At 39.4% G+C, this 20,887-nt stretch overlaps 1 protein-coding gene across 9 annotated transcripts in view; it reads right to left on the reverse strand.

Moving 5' to 3' along the window:
- ZNF277 (zinc finger protein 277) overlaps nt 1-20,887 on the reverse strand; it is a 132,103-nt gene that overhangs the window by 95,731 nt on the left and 15,485 nt on the right. For 6 of the 9 annotated variants that reach the window (XR_008617340.1, XM_028489860.2, XM_028489861.2 and 3 more), the window contains exon 2: nt 15,384-15,510. The exons of the other annotated variants lie outside the window; for them this stretch is intronic. Coding sequence is in view for 5 of the 6 variants with exons in the window: in XM_028489860.2 (XP_028345661.2) it covers nt 15,384-15,510 (127 nt within the window). In the remaining variant the exon portion in view is untranslated. The remainder of the gene's footprint in view (nt 1-15,383; nt 15,511-20,887) is intronic. 9 annotated transcript variants of the gene reach the window in all.

Genomic DNA, 20,887 nt, shown 5'->3' on the forward strand with positions numbered 1-20,887 from the left:
AGGCTAGGGTCCAGAGGAAGCACTCTGCATTTTAAAGTCAGGGTTGCTGTGGTTCCTTTTTTTACATCTTACTAAATAATTTACTTAAAAGTTTCTTTCTGCCCTTGTCCCATTCTCTCAAGCCTGAAGACATGTCTGCAACACTTTTATTGACTGTTAGGCACTAACCAAGAGCAATTATCCCTATCAACTGACCTGGAGTTATTACAAATAATTACTTAACACAAGTTAAATTATTGAGTTTGAGTAGCTCGTATAAACAATCTCGTGCTTGTGACCAGTGGTAAGTGGGCCTAGAGGACCAATGATGCATCAATGCCTTGAGCAGCAGTCCTCAAAATGTGGCCCCTGGACCAGCAGCATCAGCATCTCCTGAAAACTTGTTAGAAATGCAAATCACTGGGCCCCAGACCAGGACCTACTAAACCAGAAACTCTGGGGGTGGGGCCCAGAAATTTGCATTTTAACAAGCAACCTGTTTTAACAGGTGATGCAATTTAAGAACCAAAGGCCTAGTGACCTGACACTACAAAATCTTCTAGTGAAACGCTTATGTTGTTTCAGAGGATTCCTTACGGTGCAAGAGAGACAGATATTAAAAAAAAAACTGGACTGGAGAGGAAAGTGGGAAGAACTTGCTATATCATAACAATGTTTGGATTTGATAACTTTAGTATTCCTTTAAGAGTAGTTAGGACCAGAATCATCCAGTGCCAGATCTAATTAACCAAATTTGGGGCGTTGTGCCCAGAGCAGGATCCCAGGTGTGCTTCTGTATACTAATGTTCAAAAGCTACTGCCCAGCCTGCACTGTTGCCTAGAAAGGGCCACTGTGGCCTCTAGGAACTGGCACCTTTTTGTCTAATCCATTTCAACCTTCACCCTCAATCTCCAAGATACATTTTATGTTTTCTATCATAAAGGGCTTTTTTTATTGGTATTACCCAATGTCCTACAACTGAAACCTATGCTTCTAGAGGTAAAGATTCTCACAGAAAACTATCTTTTGGAACAGAGGTAGTTTTGAAGAGCAGGGCCTGAGCTTTCATGGAATTTGAGAATCTAAGAAATTGTATATAAAAATATGTATATGCACACAAACATCACTCGGGAAGAGTTCACAGCTTTTACCAGGTTCTCAAAGAGATCTGTGATTCTCACAAAAGCTTAAAAACCAAACCAAACCCACAAAAAGCCCACTGGTCTAGAAAGCAAATGATATCTATTTAAAAGTGAAATAAACACTGCATAAAATGTTGACACTGTAGAGCCGTGTATTAAGCACACATAAAGTGAAAATGGGGACTTCCCGGGTGGCGCAGTGGTTACGACTCCACACTCCCAATACAGGGGGCCTGGGTTCGATCCCTGGTCAGGGTATGAGATCCCACATGCATGCCGCAACCAAGAGTTTGCATGCCACAACTAAGGAGCTGGCGAGGCACAACTAAGGCGCTCATGTGCTGCAACTAAGGGGTTGGCAAGCCACAACTAAGGAGCCCACCTGCTGCAACTAAGACCCAGCACAACCAAATAAATAAATAAAAATATTTTTTAAAAAAAGTGAAAATGAGCAGTATGTATTATATAACACTGGGGAATGAGGCCAATGTGAGGTGCTATACTGACCCAGTATGATGATCGAATGCTCTAAAGGCTTTACAGTCTACCCTCTTTAAGACCAGAGTGATGAAGATGATGGCTTGTTTTTTGTTTTTCTTAAAATTTATTTATTTATTTATTTATTTATTTATTTTGGCTGTGTTGGGTCTTCGTTGCTGCACGTGGGCTTTCTCTAGTTGCGGCGAGCGGGGGCTACTCTTCATCACAATGAGTGGGCTTCTCGTTGCGGTGGCTTCTCTTGCTGCAGAGCACGGTTCTAGGCGTGCAGGCTTCAGTAGTTGCAGCATGCGGGCTCAGTAGTTGTGGCTCATGGGCTCAGTTGCTCCGTGGCATGTGGGATCTTCCCGGACCAGGGATCGAACCCGTGTTCCCTGCACTGGCAGGTGGATTCTCAACCACTGCGCCACCAGGGAAGCCCCAATGATGGCTTGTTTTTGTTAGGCATTATGCTAGGACGTTTATACACAATCTCTGATTTAATTATCAAAAAAAGTTCTATGAGGAAGGCAGTTTTGTTATTGTTAGGTAGTAAGAGAATCACAGTTTTAAACTTATTCCAGTGGGTCAGTGACAACTCAATCCATTACCATACTTCTGAAAGTCAGTTAACTGGCAACGGCTTCATTCAGCGACTATACTGCTATAGCTAAAGGTCTACCAATCCCCACACAATACTGCTTCTGAGAGTCCAATGGTCTCTGATCTCTTTGATTCCCAAAACCCAAAACAAGATCAGCAGTCTGCTTTGTCAGAAAGACTATGCCTTTTAAATACAGGTCTCCACTGTCCAGCAACAGTAAATCCAGCTTTTTGATTCAGAGATTGAGCAATGACCTCCTAGACCAAAGGGTTCCACAGAGGATTGGAATGCAGACAGTCTGATTCCAGAGCCTAACCTTGGAGTCATTATACTCTCCCTGAGCAAATATCCTAATATTTGGATTATGATGGAGAGACCTTGGTGCCCCCACCCTTTCATGACCATAGAAATGTTATTTAAATGTGGTGTATAGTAACTTATTATTGCTCCTTTCTAATTTTATTACTATTTAATGGACACCGTGAATGGCAGAGTCCCCATGAAGTTAGGCAGTATTATTCATCAACATTTACAACCAAAAGTATCCATATTTTTAATTGAAACAAATCTAAAACAAAATAGCTTCTTAAATACTAAGCTTTGAAGAGTATCTAAATATGATTAAAAGCATACTTTTGTACTAATAAGACAAAATGTATTTAAAAAAATATATAATCCTCCACATCGTTTATAAAACATTCTGAGAGATAATCCCATGGAACAAATGTTTTATGTCATTAAATTACCTTTATTAATATAATTCACTTCTTAGGCTTTTAACATATTAATTGAGAAAATAAACCACATGCAGTAATTTTTTCGTAAATAAAAAGTATTTAAGGCAAATAGACCAAAAAAAAAAAAAAACTTAAAAAAAATTGAAACTAAAAATATTATTTACAATGGGAACTTTAAGTCCAAAGTTCTCTTTGTAAGACAATACTCCCTGCATTGTTCTCCCCTTGGCTTTCTTTCTGAGCTTTAATATAAGGCTGAAAATTCCTGGCCAGCAGCTTGACAATTTTAAGATCCATAAATTTGGGCAAGCAGTCTATACACATGGCTCAATAATAATCTTTAAATTTAATTGCTTTTAAAAATGTCTCAGTAATTTGGAAGACAGAATATGAAGGGAGATGAAATCTATTGAGGCCACAAAACTAGAAGGACAGATTGTAGGAAGGAGGAGAGCTATGCAGGCAGGCTGAGAGCAGTGTACAGAACTCACTGTAGAGAAATATAAAGTAATGAGTTAGGGAACACCAAATTCTACAGAAAATGAATACACCCTTGGTACTCATATGCTACAAGACACTGAACAGAAGAATAAATGTTTAGTAGAGGATAAGACTTTAAACTTTTAGCACGGCACTTAAAAAAGTAAGTAGATTTTTAAAATGTTTATTATCTTGGTATAAGTCAAAGGATGTTACTTAAAAATGAAGCAACTTTATTTGGAACAAAGGGTAGTTCAGGTCACCTTGCTTTAAAAAAGTCTTCTATTACAGAATATTCAAGTAAAAGCAAGCAGAATGACACAAAAGCTTTGACTAGAGGCTTTGATATTCAAGAGGATTAAACAAATGAGCACTGGTGTCTTTTGATGGAGAGCAGATTATGAAGAAACTCCTAAAAACACAATTCTAAAGGGACCATGAAGGTTGAAGAATATAAGGATTTGGGGCAAAATGTTACATGTGGTAAAATTCAGACAAGAAGCACAAAAATAAATTAGAGGAGAGGTTAAAAATCTCTAAAAAATGAGATTTTGTTTCCACCTTCGATATAAGTTATTATTTTTCTTCCAGAAAAAGCAAGAAATAAGGACCCAAATGAAGTAGAGTTGACCCTTGAACAAGGCGGGGATTGGGGCAGCCTCCTCGAAGCTGAAAATCAGCCTAGAATTTTACAGCAGGCCCTCCTTACTTGTGGTTCCACAGCAACCTCAGCAACTGCACATCATGTAGTACTGCAGTATTTACAGAAAAAAAAATCCAGGTAAAAGTAGACTCTCACTGCTCAGACCGCTGTTGTTCAAGGGTTAACTACAGTCACCTTTCTCAATCTGAAAAATCAAAAACGCAGCCAGAAAGTAGACATAGCTAGGCATATAAAATGTCATTCATTAGCTCTTTATGGGATATAGCAAATGTATTTTGCATCCTCTCATTTTTTTTTTTTTTATAGGCAGAAAACCTAATTGTTGGCTGTTAGGTAAAACACTTTATAAATTGTGAAATGAGACACAGTTGGTCTCCAGGTACATTATTACTAGTTTTGAAGGCAAATAAATGTCAAAGCTGAACCTTCATTCCAATCACCCAAGCACCTGGTTGAAGCTAACAACACCAGACAGCCCTACAGTATTGAATATAGGGGAAGCCCAGAAGGGAATTCAAAGATGATAGTGCAGTGCCCAGAAAGACGCTCGAAATTCACGAAGCTACTTAATGCCTCAAGTTTTTATGGTGGTTGGAATCTTCTCCAAGTTGCCTGAGCAAACTTATAAGTAGGAGAACCACTGAGACAAGTTCTACTTAGAGACTATTAAATATTAGGGAAAAAAAAAAACTACAAATAAATATTAGGGATTATGGTAGCCTACCATTACAAGGTCTAATCTCTATGTCTCACACACATTTCTGTGGTTGTAGATGAATGATATTAACAATCCTACCAAATCCTTGAAAGAACTGTTAAAACTAAAAGAAAAATATTGCAAAGTTGTAAGAAGTGAACCCCAGATGAAAAAAAAGCAATCACTCTACGCTGTAACTTCATTGCAGAAGTTGGGATGGTACAGAAACCAGAGTAGGTACAACTTTCTGTTCCATCACCTTTGCTCTCTGCCTGGCCTACCTGCCTGATTTCATTCTCTTCTTGCCCTAGTTTTAGAAAACTGTTGCATACCTTACAGTCTGAAATGTAATGTGAAAACCAAAATTTAACTGGTACCTAAGGCTGATCAATTCCCAGAAATAACTACCCTATAAAAGCAAGACTGGAGGTTTTACTAAAGAATACCTATTGATGTTAATTTAATGTTAGAAAAAAATAAAATGACCTAATATCTAACAATAAGAGAATGATTAAATGAATTATAGACATTAAACAAAGTCATTAAAAATGTGTTTTGAGAGGTTTAGTGGCATGCGGGAATACTCAGGAAAAAACTGTATAAATCCATATTTATACTATGATCCTTATTTTTAAAAAATACATATTTTTAAACAAAAGGAACTACCAAAGAAAAAAACAAAAAAAGCTGAGCTGGAAGGGTGAAAGGAATTACTAGTGTCTTCTTCCTCCTCTTTAGCTACTCTGCAAGTCTTTATAACCCTACCTCAGGAAGTGTGCCCAGGATGGATGAATTTACCCATTTGGTAATATTTTTAAGACAGTTTTTTCCTAATGTATCTGTAATTTGCTTTGTATCTGAGTATTGCTTAATTCACGTCATCTACTGACTTGGTATCTGGGACACTGCATAGAATCCTTTCATTTCTTTTCTAGGAAGGGCATGCTAAAGGCTGAAGGTCCAAAGTAAGGATTGCTCAATTTGTCTGAGCTGTTACTTTTGTGCATGCACTAAAACATTTAAAAGCTTCCCTGCCAATTTCTCTAATAAAAGCCCTGAACATTAAAATCTCTCCTAAAACTTTGCCTTTTTCTTTTTCTCTTTTTTTAAAGTAAAAGTCCCTTTGAATACTGCAAGCAAAACCATGAAAAGCAAATAATTAAAAAAATTCACTAGATAGTGTCTCTGGAATTACAGTTAAGTAACTTTTTAATTGGTTATTTAGAAGATGCATCCCCTATCAAAGTGCTGACAGAAAAAAAAAAAACAAACAACACTTTGGGATGCATCTATGGCTTAGTTTCCTTTATATAGATTTGAGGGTCAGGATACTCTACTCTTAGACTCTACTCTTGTGCCAGTTAAGAGTTAGGTGAGTGTTTTTAGAAGGAAACTGATTTTCCTTCTGATACTTGGAATACAATGGTAACAAAACTCCATCAGTTAGCCTTTTATAATACATGATAGAGTAACAAATCTTGATTTAGTTTAATTTATGCAAAAATATAAAAATTCATTGTATTTTATTATATTTGGGGACAATTAAACAAAACCAGAACATCTGCTGGCATGTTAAATGTCTTTCCAATTAAATCTAGAGTTGAATGAATCGATTCATTAGCAACAAGCCTGGTTTATTATCTCATTAATACAGATGGTTAGTATCACGAAGGGAAGAACAGGAGAATCTCAAAAAGTACAAAAGAAATTGCACAGTGACGTGGGCATCAGGGAGAATACTAGTTAAAGCAAAGTGCTCAGAACTTAGCTTTTCAAAGATTAAAATAAAAATCAATGTGCTAACATGGAAAGGACATTTACAAAGATATGTTGTTTTTTTAAAGGTCATAAAGGCAAGTTGGTAGCATGGGGATAAATACGTAGATAAAAATGTTCATTTGGACTACAGAAAGAATTATTATTTTTGTGACAAAATAATAATACAGTGTAAAAACATTTTTAGAAGTTTATATATAAAGGCTAAATAAGAAGGCTTCCCCATAGATAGCCAGATTTAAAAAACAAAAAAACAAACAAAAAAAACCTATTCCTATTTGAAGGTATGCCCAGCTTGGCATACAGCCATCACTTAATAAAAATTAAAATTTTAATTATTTACATTAATTATTATTATTATTATTATTATTTTTTTTTTTTGTGGTATGCGGGCCTCCCTTTGCTGCGGCCTCTCCCATTGCGGAGGACAGGCTCTGGACAGCGCAGGCCCAGCGGCCGTGGCTCACGGGCCCAGCCGCTCCGCGGCATGTGGGATCCTCCCAGACCGGGGCGCGAACCCGGTTCCCCTGCATCAGCAGGCGGACGCGCAACCGCTGCGCCACCAGGGAAGCCCTACGTTAATTATTAATAAATTGGGAAAATACGTATTTCACCCATAGGCCACTTATTTGGCAAACTTAAATTCAAAACAGTAGACAGTACTAGGAACAGGATTGCCAGATAAAATATAGGATGCTCAGTTAAATTTGAATTTCAGATATACAACGAATACTGTTTTAGTATAAGTATGTCCCAAATACTGTATGGTATTGCATAGTATAAGCATATCCTGTGCAATATCTGGGGTATACACTAAAAACGTTATTAGCTGCTTATCTGAAATGCAAATATAATTGGTTCTCAATCTTTATTTTCATTTGCTTATTAATCTGGTAATTTTAACACGGAAGGAAGAAAACAAGGCTTCTGTGTATTCAAATTAGATGCTAAAACTCATGCAGTTTACTCACAGGAAGCTCAGACTCTGAGTCTATACACTGGCAACCCTCATGCCAAATCTACCCCTCTGATATATTTTATTTGATATGTACAGTATTTTAATTTCAATTTGCTACCATCATTAAAACTGAAAGAGTACACATTAAAAAAATTTCCAGACTCTGATAACACTGGGAGTCCATTTCCACATGTCAATAATCCAGATCTGGATGGCTGCTTCCTCAGGCAGGGTAGGTATGCTCCCATTTGCCATGATCCTCACCACCCCATATTATTCCAAAATCAAGCTGAAAGTAGCAGTAATTCAAAGTGGTCGTTTTCCACCCCACTTCCATCACTTCTGTTACCTGGCAGTCCCTTGAATTTCACTGAGTTTGTGGCCTGGGTTCTGCTATATATATTCATTTTATACCCAGTTCTCTCCACCAAAGATCTGAAGCCACAAATTATGATATGGAGAGAAGATGAAATTCTGCTAAAGTCTATTTCTCCCACTAGTTTTTTTTTTTTCCTAAATTTATTTATTTATTAATTTATTTAATTTTTGGCTGCGTTGGGTCTTTGTTGCTACGCGCGGGCTTTCTCTAGTTGCGGCGAGCGGGGGCTACTCTTCATCGCAGTGAGCGGGCTTCTCGTTGCGGTGGCTTCTCTTGTTGCGGAGGATGGGCTCTAGGCTCGCGGGCTTCAGTAGTTGCGGCACGCGGGCTCAGCAGTTGTGGCTCGCAGGCTCAGTAGTTGTGTCACATGGGCTTAGTTGCTCCGCGGCATATGGGATCTTCCCGGACCAGGGCTCCAACCTGTGTCTCCTGCATTGGCAAGCGGATTCTTAACCACTGCACCACCAGGGAAGTCCCTCTCCCACTAGTATTTTTTTTTTTTTTTTGTGGTATGCGGGCCTCTCACTGCTGTAGCCTCTCCCGTTGCGGAGCACAGGCTCCGGACGTGCAGGCTCAGCGGCCATGGCTCACGGGCCCAGCTGCTCCGTGGCATGCGGGATCTTCCTGGACCGGGGCACGAACCCGTGTCCCCTGCATCGGCAGGCGGATTCTCAACCACTGCGCCACCAGAGAAGCCCTCCCACTAGTTTTAAAATTTGAAGAAGGCAGGAAGTTTGTCCGTTTTATACATTCTTCTGTTTCTAGCCCCCCAGGCCAGTGTGCAGCATACAGTGGATGCTAAGTGAATATTTGTTTGATTAATAAATGAATAATCATCAAAGAGGGAGAAGAATAACTATGGCAACAAAAACCAAAACAAGTAAAGCTATTTAGGAATATTTGAGTGGAATCAGTAAGTAAAAATATGTGTTTATTCTCCTGATAGTCATCAAGACATGATGTTTGCAGTCAGTTATGTATAGCCCTTTGAAAAACTACTCAATGTAATAATTTTCAGAAACGTGGTAAGCTACTTAAACAAAACATCATATTGTTTTCCGAGATGCTGCCGGATAAATTAAAGGGCATTATAAACCATTACCCATGGAAAGAATCTAGAATTTCTTTTTATCTCTCAACTCCAACCACATTCCCCTTAGTACTCTAAATTTTGGAATAGCATGGAAATGCAAAGAGAGGAAAGAACAGAAGAGGTTTTCTATAAGGTTTGAACAATTCGGTCCAAGAACTATATTAATTAAATACCTCAAACAAGCACAGCAACACCCTATTCCAACATCCCACCTTCAGATTTTACTAATGGACTTCCATGGAGATTTTCTTAAATGGCTAACATACCCTTCCCCAAGGGCAGAGATATACTTTTCCATCTTTCCAGATCCCTGGTATATAGCCACTTTAAAGGATTTTTGTTATATCTGCATATAAGACACTTAGGAGATAAATTTTGGGGCAGTGAAACAGCTGAAGTTACAGTAGCTGAGAGAAAAGGAAAAAAAAAATTTCAAATCAGATTTCAGAAAATTCATAATTTGTTTGCCATGCCTATAATACACAAAAATCTCTTAAGCATTCATTTAAAAATATTTATTGAAAATCTACAGTGTGCTAGGCACCAAGAGAAGAGAAAGGATTAGAGATGAAGATATGGATCCAGCTACCAAAGCACAGGTAGAGACACAAACAATTACAATACATGGCATTTGTTATAAATAATGGTAAGTACAAGGTATAAGGGAAATCCAGGGTATAGAGAGGACCTAAGTCTGCCAGTCAAAGGTGAAGAAGTTCATTATTTGAACTAGGACCTTAAGGGCAAATAATGAGTAATGAGAGGAGCAAACCTAGTTGGAGAGAGCAGGGTGCCCCCAGGCACTTCAAGGAGTAATATGGCAGAAAGGCAGAGACAGTATATTCAGGGAACTATGAATATTACTAATATTCAGGGATCTGACCCCAATATGGAAGCAATAAGAACAGTCTTGGTGAGATACAGAGAGGATCTGAAATAGGGCAGTGGTGGTTAAGAGGTAGGAGCAAATGTCAGGTGCTGATAAGAATCACTCTGCTTGTATTGTTTGCTTGGACCCTCTGGATTCCTGACCAGGGGTATCTTACTTATCTTGGCTTCTGAACCCCATCTGGTTCTTTTTTTATAATGCCTGACAGCCTGGCTTTCAGATCGGACCTGACCACCAACAAGTACAACTTCCTTAGGTTCTGTTCCAACATCCTGGTATACAGAGGGTTCAGCTTTGTGATAACCAGCAGTTTAAAATAACTTTCAGAGTGCCTCTCTCCAGCTCAAATTTCTGCCTTGATATCCATGTTTTGGGGCCTACCTGCCACTTAAAACTTTAGAAAACAAAATAAACTTGTCTCTTTTTGTAATTTTCTACTACATCTGATGCCTCTTTTTTGTTCTCTAAATCATGGCCTCAAAAAGATTCTTGCTTTTCCTGCCTGCTTGTGGTGTGTTTCTGCACGTACAGGATGTATTACTTACTACAAGCAGAAGAGGCACTATTTAAAATACAGCTGACCCTGGAACAACATGGGTTTGACCTATGCAGGTCCGCTTACACTCGGATTTTTTTCGATAGTAAATACTAGAGTACTACACGATCTGAGGTTGGTTGAACCTGCGGATGTGGAACTGTGAATATGGTTATACTTGAATTTCTAGCATGTGGCGGGTCAGAGCCCCAACCATGGTGTTGTTCAAGGGTCAACTGCACTCCTTTCTAAAAGGCATTCATACTTGTCAGCATCCATACATTAAACATAAGAAACAGAAAAAAACACATGCTTTTATAGTCTGAGCTATTACCTATTACCACAGACTTACTGGCAATTACTTGGCCTTTCTAATGCTTGTTAATAATGGATAAATAAGGATCAGGAGACATTTTCAGTAGCTCAAATCAATTACACTCTCCACTGCCATATTTTATCTCAACACAAAGTGACATTTAGCTAATGTTTCATAGTATAAATAAATCTAGGTGATATAAAAAACAAACAGTAAAATAATTTCTAACCGTGTTAGCAGAATCTATCAAACTGGATGTGATGTTGTTGCTCACTACAGTTCTATCGTCTACACCAGTGGTACTCAAACTGCAGTGTGCATCCAAATCACCTGGAGGACTTGTTAAAACAGAGCACTGGGCTCCATCCTGAGTAGGTGATTCAAAAGGTCTGGGGTGTGGCACGTGAATCTGCATTTCTAACAAATGCCCAGATGACGCTGATGCTGCTGCAGAATCACATTTTGAGAACCATTTTCATACTGTACACCAACATGGGGCATGAATGGAGGGGAGGAAGTGGTATTCTAATAGTGGTTTATCACCTTCGAAAAATCTTCTCTAAATTAGCGGCTCCAATTCTAGCCAGAGAGTTTGGGAAGTTAAGCCTCCATCATGGGAAAGATCCCAAAATATCGATTTCTTTTAAGCAGAGAAAATAAAGCAACTGTGTTTCATGGCTGTTTTAACAGAGATGCTCTGTGGGAGAGCTTAAGATGTTGCAGTTTCATTAGCATTATCCAGTGTTGCTATGGGGACCAACTGGAGAGGACTCATCAGTACACAAGAAAATGAAAAGAGGGAATTGATGAATTAAAAAAAAAGAGAACTTAACATTTCTGAGAAAATAAAAGTCAAGTCATATCGCTAATTTTCTGGCATTTATGTAACTTAAGGTATAAATTCTCCTTTAATAAGTAGATCTATAAAGATCCACATATAAATCTTCCCAAATTCAGAAGATGCATAATCCCTTTGCAATTCAGGGAGGGAAATAAAAACAAAATCTTTTTTAAAAAAAGGAAAAGGAAAGTGGCATCATGGGGTTTATTAGGCATCAGTTAGTCATGATGACCCTGAAGCCGGGGGCTATGTGGAAAGGATGCGCATTTTGCTCAGCTGGGTTCAGCTTTGCACAGAATGAGAGAAGGCTCAGGCAGGTACAACACACAGCTCTGGGGATTGAGAAAGGGGGAAGGATAGGTGGATGGCCTCCTCTCAGTTTCTCAGATAATGAAACTGAGAAAAGCCAGAGAGGAAGGAATAACTTGAGAATAAGAATCAATTCTCTGGGGCTTCCCTGGTGGCGCAGTGGTTGGGAGTCCGCCTGCCGATGCAGGGGACACAGGTTCTTGCCCCGGTCCGGGAGGATCCCACATGCCGCGGAGCGGCTGGGCCCGTGAGCCGTGGCCGCTGAGCCTGCGCGTCCGGAGCCTGTGCTCCGCAACGGGGGAGGCCACAACAGTGAGAGGCCCGCGTACCGCAAAAAAAAAAAAAAGAAAAAAAAAAAAAGAAAAGAATCAATTCTCTTTCTAAACCATCGTGAATCTGCTACCAGTCTTCCTTCTTCAAGTCTGCTTTCACCACATCAGTTCCTAAGATTAAAACCCCAGTGTCTCCATATTTTCTGTCTCAACAAATCTCAACTTTTCTGCCTGCTTTTCTGGCTTGAGCTAATGTCTACCTACCTTCCTTACCCAACTTTTTTCTCACTATCCCTATGACTTTTTTTTTTACACCAACTCGAGGAGGAATTCCTACTTGGGATTTTCCTCTCTTGTTCAGACCCAGAGTGGATTTTCCCTTCTGTCAACTTACCCCATGTTTATGTGCTAAATTTAATGATTCTTAACTGTGATCCCAGATGCCTTAGATCCCAAGGAGTCTCACCAGGGATGAAGGGACAACTGGAGCAGACGGCTCCCTTGGCTTCCCCTCACCCTCTCGAACCAAAGAAGCCCAATTTTCATAGGTTTTATATATTGGGATTTTGTGTAAGATAATTTGGAAAACAGGTCCATTGCTCAAAGAAAAAGTTTGAGAAATACTGCTCTCTAATGTACCAAACCATCTGTCACTCAAGAAAATATTGTTACTGGCATTTTTGTTTTATGTGTATATGTTTTGTCTCATAAATTATACTGGAAACTCCTTAAAATAAGCTGATCTTTCTTTTCCCCATTGTGCTCAGCTCAGCAATGAGCAAAATGCTGTTTTGTTGACCGACTCATTTAAAAATTCATCTTGTAAATGATCTGATAAAATTCATACTGAGGTGACCTCTACTGAGGTGAGGGACACAATGTATTGCCTCCCTGCGATGAATATTTCACATTTTTAAAAACAGTGCTTCACAGGGGGTGGTGTGTAACGCAAAGCAATGGATTGATAACGATACGATTTTTTAATAGCAGCAAACAAGAAAGATTTTTGAGGAATGGAGGTTTTTCAATGTCTCTCAAATCAGGCCACCTAAATTAGCAGTCTGTGGTACTGGATCAGTTTTGGGACATATAGTTAACTTACCAATCTTATTCATGCCTTTTGGGTTTACATAACTTTTTGTACATTGATGCACAAATATATGAACTGCTACATTTTGCTAAACTACATGCATTGCCAAGCCCCGTTATTTATGTTTTTCTTAGCTCATTAAGAAATATACAACTAATAAAACATTCACTTTGGTTATTTCCTTTGGATTACAACTACATTTGCGATGCAAGAGGTTAGCTTATTGCAATTAAGGAAAAGAAAGACAAGGCTGCCAAGTGGAATACTGAACAGAGAATAAAGTGCCGTTGTCACCATAGGGCCCTGCTGTTTATTAAGCATTTCCTTAAAAGGGTGAGTGAATAGAGCAGGACAGCATGGTAATATTGTTCCCGCATCCAGTACAGGAGTAGAGCTGTGGTTTTCTTGAGTCACTGAGAGAAAACAAAACAAAACAAACAAAACCAAAACTCTTTTCTGGCAAAAGGGTACGTTATACATATATGCCCATACTGTCTCCAGGAGAAAACCAATTTTGCCTGATTCCTGAAGTCTGTCAAGGTAGAATAGCAAACCTAGAATCTGGGGACCTTCAATGTTCTCTGCCAGTGATAGCCTTGGACCTCAGACAAAACATTTGATCCTTCCCTGCTTCTGTTTCCTTACCTGAAAAGTAGTGACAAAGCACACTCCTCAAATGTGTTTAGGCCATTGTATTCAAGTGCAGTGACAATATGAATAAGATCCTGACCATGAGATCCAGTAAGACACTAAAGATATTCAGCATTTCAGGCTTTGTCAAGTCGGAGAGTGAGTGCACAGAGAAACAAATGAGCTAAAGAGTATTTCCGAAGCACCTAAATAGAGTGTCTCAGGAACTGGGCTAGTTACTGGGGATAGAACAATGAAAGAAACATTGATTTTGTCCTTGACAAAGTTCCAGAGCGGAAAGCAGGCCTGTAACCAGGCAAAGCCCAAGATGGTCTAATGAGTGGTGTCTTGTGAAGGGAAGTGACAGGCAGGTATCTTTGACAAGGAATGCTAATGGAGGAGGTGAATATGATTTTGAAGTCATCACAGAGGAGAAGCCTCCAAGAGGAGGTTTATTTGAAGTCTACGTTGCTAGGTATTCAACATCAAATTTGAGGTATGATAAATCTTGGTTCTTTGTTGTATAAATATAATTAAGAATTTAGCGGTTTGATTTTCTTCTAAAATCAAAGAACTAAAATTTGAAACAGAAAATGTGGAGAAACTTCCATGGAGACTGGCATTTCTGTTTGCTAAAATTGGGTGAAGTCTAAAATTCTACTATAGACATCCTTCTAAACCACAGGCGAACTATGATGCATAAACAATCAAGGTCCGCTAATTTTCTTTTCTTTTTTTTTTTACTTTTTATTTTATATTGGAGTATAGCCGATTAACAATGTTGTGATAGTTTCAGGGGCACAGCAAAGCGACTCAGCCACACATACACATGTATCCATTCTCTCCCAGACTCCCCTCCCATCTAGACTGCCACATAACACTGAGCAGAGTTCCTGCTGCTATGCAGTAGAAGGGCCACTAATTTTCTAATGACACTTGCCCTCAATCTCCTTCCATGGTGGTAACTGCTTATCAAAGAAAGAAGGTGAGTGTCTCAGTTTTGAATGCTATGGGCACTGACTATTATAAGATGTCCAAAGTTATGGGTTGAATCGTGTCCTCCCAAAAAGATACATTTAAGTCCTAATCCCTACTGTACCTCAGAATATGACCTTATTTGGAAACAGCATCTTTACAGAATTAAGTTAAAATGAATTCACTTGAGGTCATAATCCAACATCACTGGTATCCTTACAAAAAGGGGAAATCTGGACACAGAGAAAGCCACACACACACAGGGAGGACGCAACCTGAGGTTGATGGCATAGATCAGGACGATGCACTTATAAGCCAAGAAATGCCAAAGACTGCCAGCAAACCAGCAGAACCTAGGAGAGGTAGGAAACAGATTCTCCCTCACAACCCTCAGAAGGAACCAACTCTGCTGACACCCTGATTTCACACTATCAGCCTCCAGAACTTTTGAGACAATAAATTTCTCTTGTTTAAGCTACCCAGTCTGTGGTACTGTGTTATGGCAGCCATAGCAAACTAATAAACCCACAATCGCAGACCTGAGCTTCTCCCTTGTAATGGCGTGAAAAGGACATCAGAACAGGATCTAAGAGGTTGCAACCACATAGAGCCCGAGTTCTTCTTCACTTCCTTCCCTCGCCTGCTCTTCCTTCTTCCGCTTTCAACCTGTGTGAGAATCCCAGGAAGAGGGAAGGGTGGTTGGAGCTTCAGCTAGCATTCTCTCTCATCTTCACCCAGCTGTACTGCCCCTCAGAGCCCATGGATCCCAAAGCAATGCATGGGTTAACTGCTGTCAGTGGCTTGGGGTGGAGGTGAAGGAACAACTGAAAAGAGGAAATGAGGACTTGAAGAACCATGAGCCAAAATAACTGGGAGAAGAGTAGTTACTAAGTCATCAGAAAGCCAGGAAGAGGAGTAAGTTTCTGAATGGAAGTTAGTTAAGAAGAGCATGTATGAGAAAAAAAAAATTATTTCGGACATTATAAACAGAAATAATTGTTCAAAAGACATATAATTTGACCTCTTCCTTGCCAGTAATCAGGTATTCAAAGTGAAATAAAATAACAGGATTTGTGCTTCTTTTCCTAGGTTAGCAATGTGTACAACACATTACATTTCATTTTTGAAAATTGTTCATAATTGCCTTTTGAAATTTTTTTCTAATCACACAAATAACTGCATATTATTAGGCTTTAAACTACTAAATTATAAAAATTATGTTTAATGCATATATCAAGATTATAATAGAAAATGTAGATTAATGTTTTAAGAAGCTTATCAACTAATCACATGACCATAAATTCTAATCTAGATACATTAATACAATTAGGCAACTAAGTGACTTCATAAAGATAGATATCATCAGGTATCTTATCAGAAAGATATAATAAAGAAAACTATATACATATATATATTTAAAAACCATCTGGTTAAAAAAATATATCTATTCTTTTTTTTACTCTGTGTATCTTTTCTGTATATAAAAATTCACGTCTAGTAATTTTTCTGTTCTAATTCTAAGGAAGTTGAAGTCACTGGTACCCAGAATGTCAAAGGGTCCAACTTGATGAAGAGAAGTATATAATGATCTAAAATTACAACAGAAAACACTACTTCAAACCTCAATAGGTTACATAAATAGAGAACCTAGAAGAATGCCTGTTAGGAGAAATATGGGTGACAAAGAAATAAAAATATCATACATAATCAGGCTTAATACTGCATTCATTGTCATAGGAACTATATCTTACTTGCACGGAGAGACCCCCTTTTACAGTGTAAATGTTTCTAAAAGTGTAATTTGGGTTCTAGTTTAAAATATTAGATTGTGCTTAATTACAAACATGGAAGGTGAATGATTGTTAGTGAAAGGTATGTAGAATTTTTAGGGTCAACAAAACTTAAGCTATTTACCATAGCACTCACAACCATTTAAGTTTTTCATTCTAATAATTACTGCGAAGTGTACAACATGGGTGCTCCATTAATACTGACTCACCAGGCAATCCTCTTTCTTGCCTATACTTTACTTACCTGTTCACTAGAGAAGAAAGAAATAGAAATTACTGAGTCCGAGTTTTTTAAAGGCTACCAGGGGCCTGGAAGGGTATCTGACTCAACGTCTAACCACCAGAAAAAACCAAAGCCCAGAAAGGTTCAGATACCACCTGCCCCAGATTTCTACCTGGGTCTAGTGTAATCAAAGAATAGTACCTGAAAATAGCCAATTAAGAAGAGATTTCAAGAGATTATTTTTATGGTAAAACAAACGGTTACTGCTGGTATTTGTCTTTCTTTTGATGTTCTTGAATGCTAAAAAATCAGCAGGTAAGTAAAAAAAAAAAAGAAGAACAAAGTTAAGGATCTCACACTTAATTGACTTCAAAACTTTCTAAAAAGCTACAGTAATTAAGACAGGGTGCTACTGGCATAAGAAAAGATCAATATAGATCAATGGAAGAGAATTGAGAGTTCAGAAATTTATCCTCACAATTTATGATCAATTGATTTTTGACAAGGATGCCAAGACAATTCAGTTGGGGAAACAATAGTCTTTTCAACAAATGGTGCTGGAACACCTGGATGTCCATATGCAAAAGGATAGACCTGGACCACTTCCTTATACCATACACAAAAGTTACCTAAAAATTCATTCAAAGCAGAGATATTTAAAACGATAGCATGAGAGAATTTGTGGTTTGGTATAATGATAATGCACTAAGAGTAAACAGATATAGGGGTTCCAATGATAGCACTGCTTGCTAAAAACTAGTTGTGTAACTTGTGCTTTTTGCTCAGTAACTTGCTTATCTTCTAAATGTAGTTGAAGTGATAGAATGAGATCAAGCATGGAATCATGCTCCAGAAAATATGACTTGGAGGATTATGACTTTCCATATGACTTGGAAAATATGGGGAGGATTGTGGAGGACAGTCAGTGTAGTATTGGCTCTGCAAGGACAGTAGCTTAGAATAGATAAAAGGCAAGAGAAAGAAGATGAATCCAGAGGTGCCTCAGCCCTGGATATACAGCAGACCGATGTCTAATCCCATCCAAGTGTCAAGTGTCAACTGAGGAGTAATGTTGACATCACTGACTAAGCATCTGAACATAAAATACAGGAGCACCCTGGTGGCTCAGTGGTTGAGAATCTGCCTGCCAATGCAGGGGACACGGGTTCGAGCCCTGGTCCGGGAAGATCCCACATGCCACAGAGCAACTAGGCCCGTGAGCCACAACTACTGAGCCTGCGTGTCTGGAGCCTATGCTCCGCAACAAGAGAGGCCGCAATAGTGAGAGGCCTGCACACCGTGATGAAGAGTGGCTCCCGCTTGCCGCAAGTAGAAAAAGCCCTTGCACAGAAATGAAGACCCAACACAGCCAAAAAAAAAAAAAAATACAGGAGCAAGGTGTATTGAGGTCACAATCCCCAAATGGCAGCTGAAATGAGAAAGTGATGATGGAAACAAAACATTAAGAGAAAATGTGGGACTTCCCTGGTGGTCCAGGGGTAAAGAATCTGCCTTCTAATGCAGGGGATGTGGGTTTGATCCCTGGTCAGGGAACTAAGATCCCACATGCTGCAGGGCAACTAAGCCTGTGTTCCACAACTATTGAGCTCCTGCGCATCAACGAGAGAGTCCGAGGGCCACAAACTACAGAGCCCACGTGCCCTGAAGCCCATGCGCCACAACTAGGGAGAGAAAACCTGCAGGCCACAACTAGAGAGAAGCCTGAGTGCTGCAATGAAGAGACTGCGTGGTGCAATGAAAGATCCTGCATACCTCAACGAAGATCCTGTGCGCTGCAACTAAGACTTGACGTGGCCAAAAAAATAAATAAAATAAATAAATATTTTTAAAAAAAAAAACAGAAAATGCTGGGTTAACTTTTGGGTGGAGACACGGAGTCAACAAGAACATTTCACAGAAAAGGTGAAGGTGTCATCTAAACTAACTCTTGAGGAATGAGCAGGGGTTGTAAAGTAGAAAGGCAGGGAAAAGATACTCTAGTCAGAGAGAATATGAGTTAGGGTTAGACTGGTCAGAAGATGACAAAATTTCTCAAACTATGCAGGGATAATGGAAGTGGACTATTCAAATAACTGTAGGCTTTTGGAACCACCAGCCATCACTCTCAAGGTTATAAGGTACTCCAGTGACTACAGACAAAAGTGCAGTGTAGGGCTTCCCTGGTGGTGCAGTGGTTGAGAGTCCGCCTGCCGATGCAGGGGACACGGGTTAAAAAAATAAATAAAATAAATAAATATTTTTAAAAAAAAAAACAGAAAATGCTGGGTTAACTTTTGGGTGGAGACACGGAGTCAACAAGAACATTTCACAGAAAAGGTGAAGGTGTCATCTAAACTAACTCTTGAGGAATGAGCAGGGGTTGTAAAGTAGAAAGGCAGGGAAAAGATACTCTAGTCAGAGAGAATATGAGTTAGGGTTAGACTGGTCAGAAGATGACAAAATTTCTCAAACTATGCAGGGATAATGGAAGTGGACTATTCAAATAACTGTAGGCTTTTGGAACCACCAGCCATCACTCTCAAGGTTATAAGGTACTCCAGTGACTACAGACAAAAGTGCATTGTAGGGCTTCCCTGGTGGTGCAGTGGTTGAGAGTCCGCCTGCCGATGCAGGGGACACGGGTTCGTGCCCCGGTCCGGGAAGATGCCACATGCCGCAGAGCGGCTGGGCCCGTGAGCCATGGCCGCTGAGCCTGTGCGTCCGGAGCCTGTGCTCCGCAACAGGAGACGGGAGAGGCCACGACAGTGAGAAGCCCGCATACCGCAAAAAAAAAAAAAAAAAGTTCAGTGTAGTGAGGTTGACGGGGTAAGAACTGCATCACTAGATTCTTGCTTTGGACACTGCATACAACAGTTGATTCAGAACCACTCTAACGACAAAACTGCTATTAAATTATTACTCAGATTCAGGACTCAAGGGGATCTTGAGGAGATGACATCCCAGACAGCATGCAGTTTCAACTCTTGCCCATTGCTTGCAGCACTTACATTATCATCAACTAGTAGTTGTGCTATTGTTTGTTCACATACACGTCTACACTTCTAGTAACTTCAGAGAAGTGGCCTCAATTCTCAGTATTTCATTTGTAATCTGGTTTTCAAATTAATTCAAAGAAGGCAAATCAACTCAAAACAGGTACTACAGAGGAACACTTGAAAATTCAGAGCATTATCCTACATGAATTTAAGTGTTAATCTACAAACTATTCCAGACTACTTTGTTCTAATTCTCCAAATGAACACATCTTGATTTCACAAGGTTTCTTCTATTGTCTCGTTGATACCTTGTTCCTTTTTCCTGCAATTCATGTTGTCTTCCCCTGAGACTTTAATTCCAATTATATTGGCTCCCAATCTCTACCTTAATTCCCCAGATCTCATTATTCACTTTTAAAATCATCTGTCCAGTCTTTAATATATGACACTTATGGGACAAAGGCTTTGAAATCACTGTAGTTAAGGGGGAAAAAACCCTTTTTTTCGGCGGAAGGGGGTGGCAGTCCCTGGATACTACTCCGTTTTTACCAAGGGAACTAACTGGAGAAAACAGCAGACTATTTTAAATTGATACCAATCTTCTTTCCTAATGAAGTGGAAACTACTATCTTGTCTGTGTTTCTGAAATAGTAGATTAAACTCCCCTCCCCCAAATTACTGATTTCCAGCAAATACACTTGATATTAGGAAGGAATATATAAGATAAGCTGTAAAATGATCAACTGAAAGATTCCTTTAATTAGTAAGTCCTATGGGTGACCTGATCCTAATACATGATATAAAACAGTACCATGCTGATGTTTGATTACTTTCAGAAATGAAAGGATATGTCATTCATGTTAAAGAAAATTTAAAGAAAAACAGTAAAGGGCTTCCCTGGTGGCGCAGTGGTTGCGCGTCCGCCTGCCGATGCAGGGAAACCGGGTTCGGGCCCCGGTCTGGGAGGATCCCACATGCCGCGGAGCGGCTGGGCCCGTGAGCCATGGCCGCTGAGCCTGCGCGTCCGGAGCCTG

Source organism: Physeter macrocephalus, chromosome 5 (assembly GCF_002837175.3).
Source record: "Physeter macrocephalus isolate SW-GA chromosome 5, ASM283717v5, whole genome shotgun sequence".
Lineage (NCBI taxonomy): Eukaryota > Metazoa > Chordata > Mammalia > Artiodactyla > Physeteridae > Physeter > Physeter macrocephalus.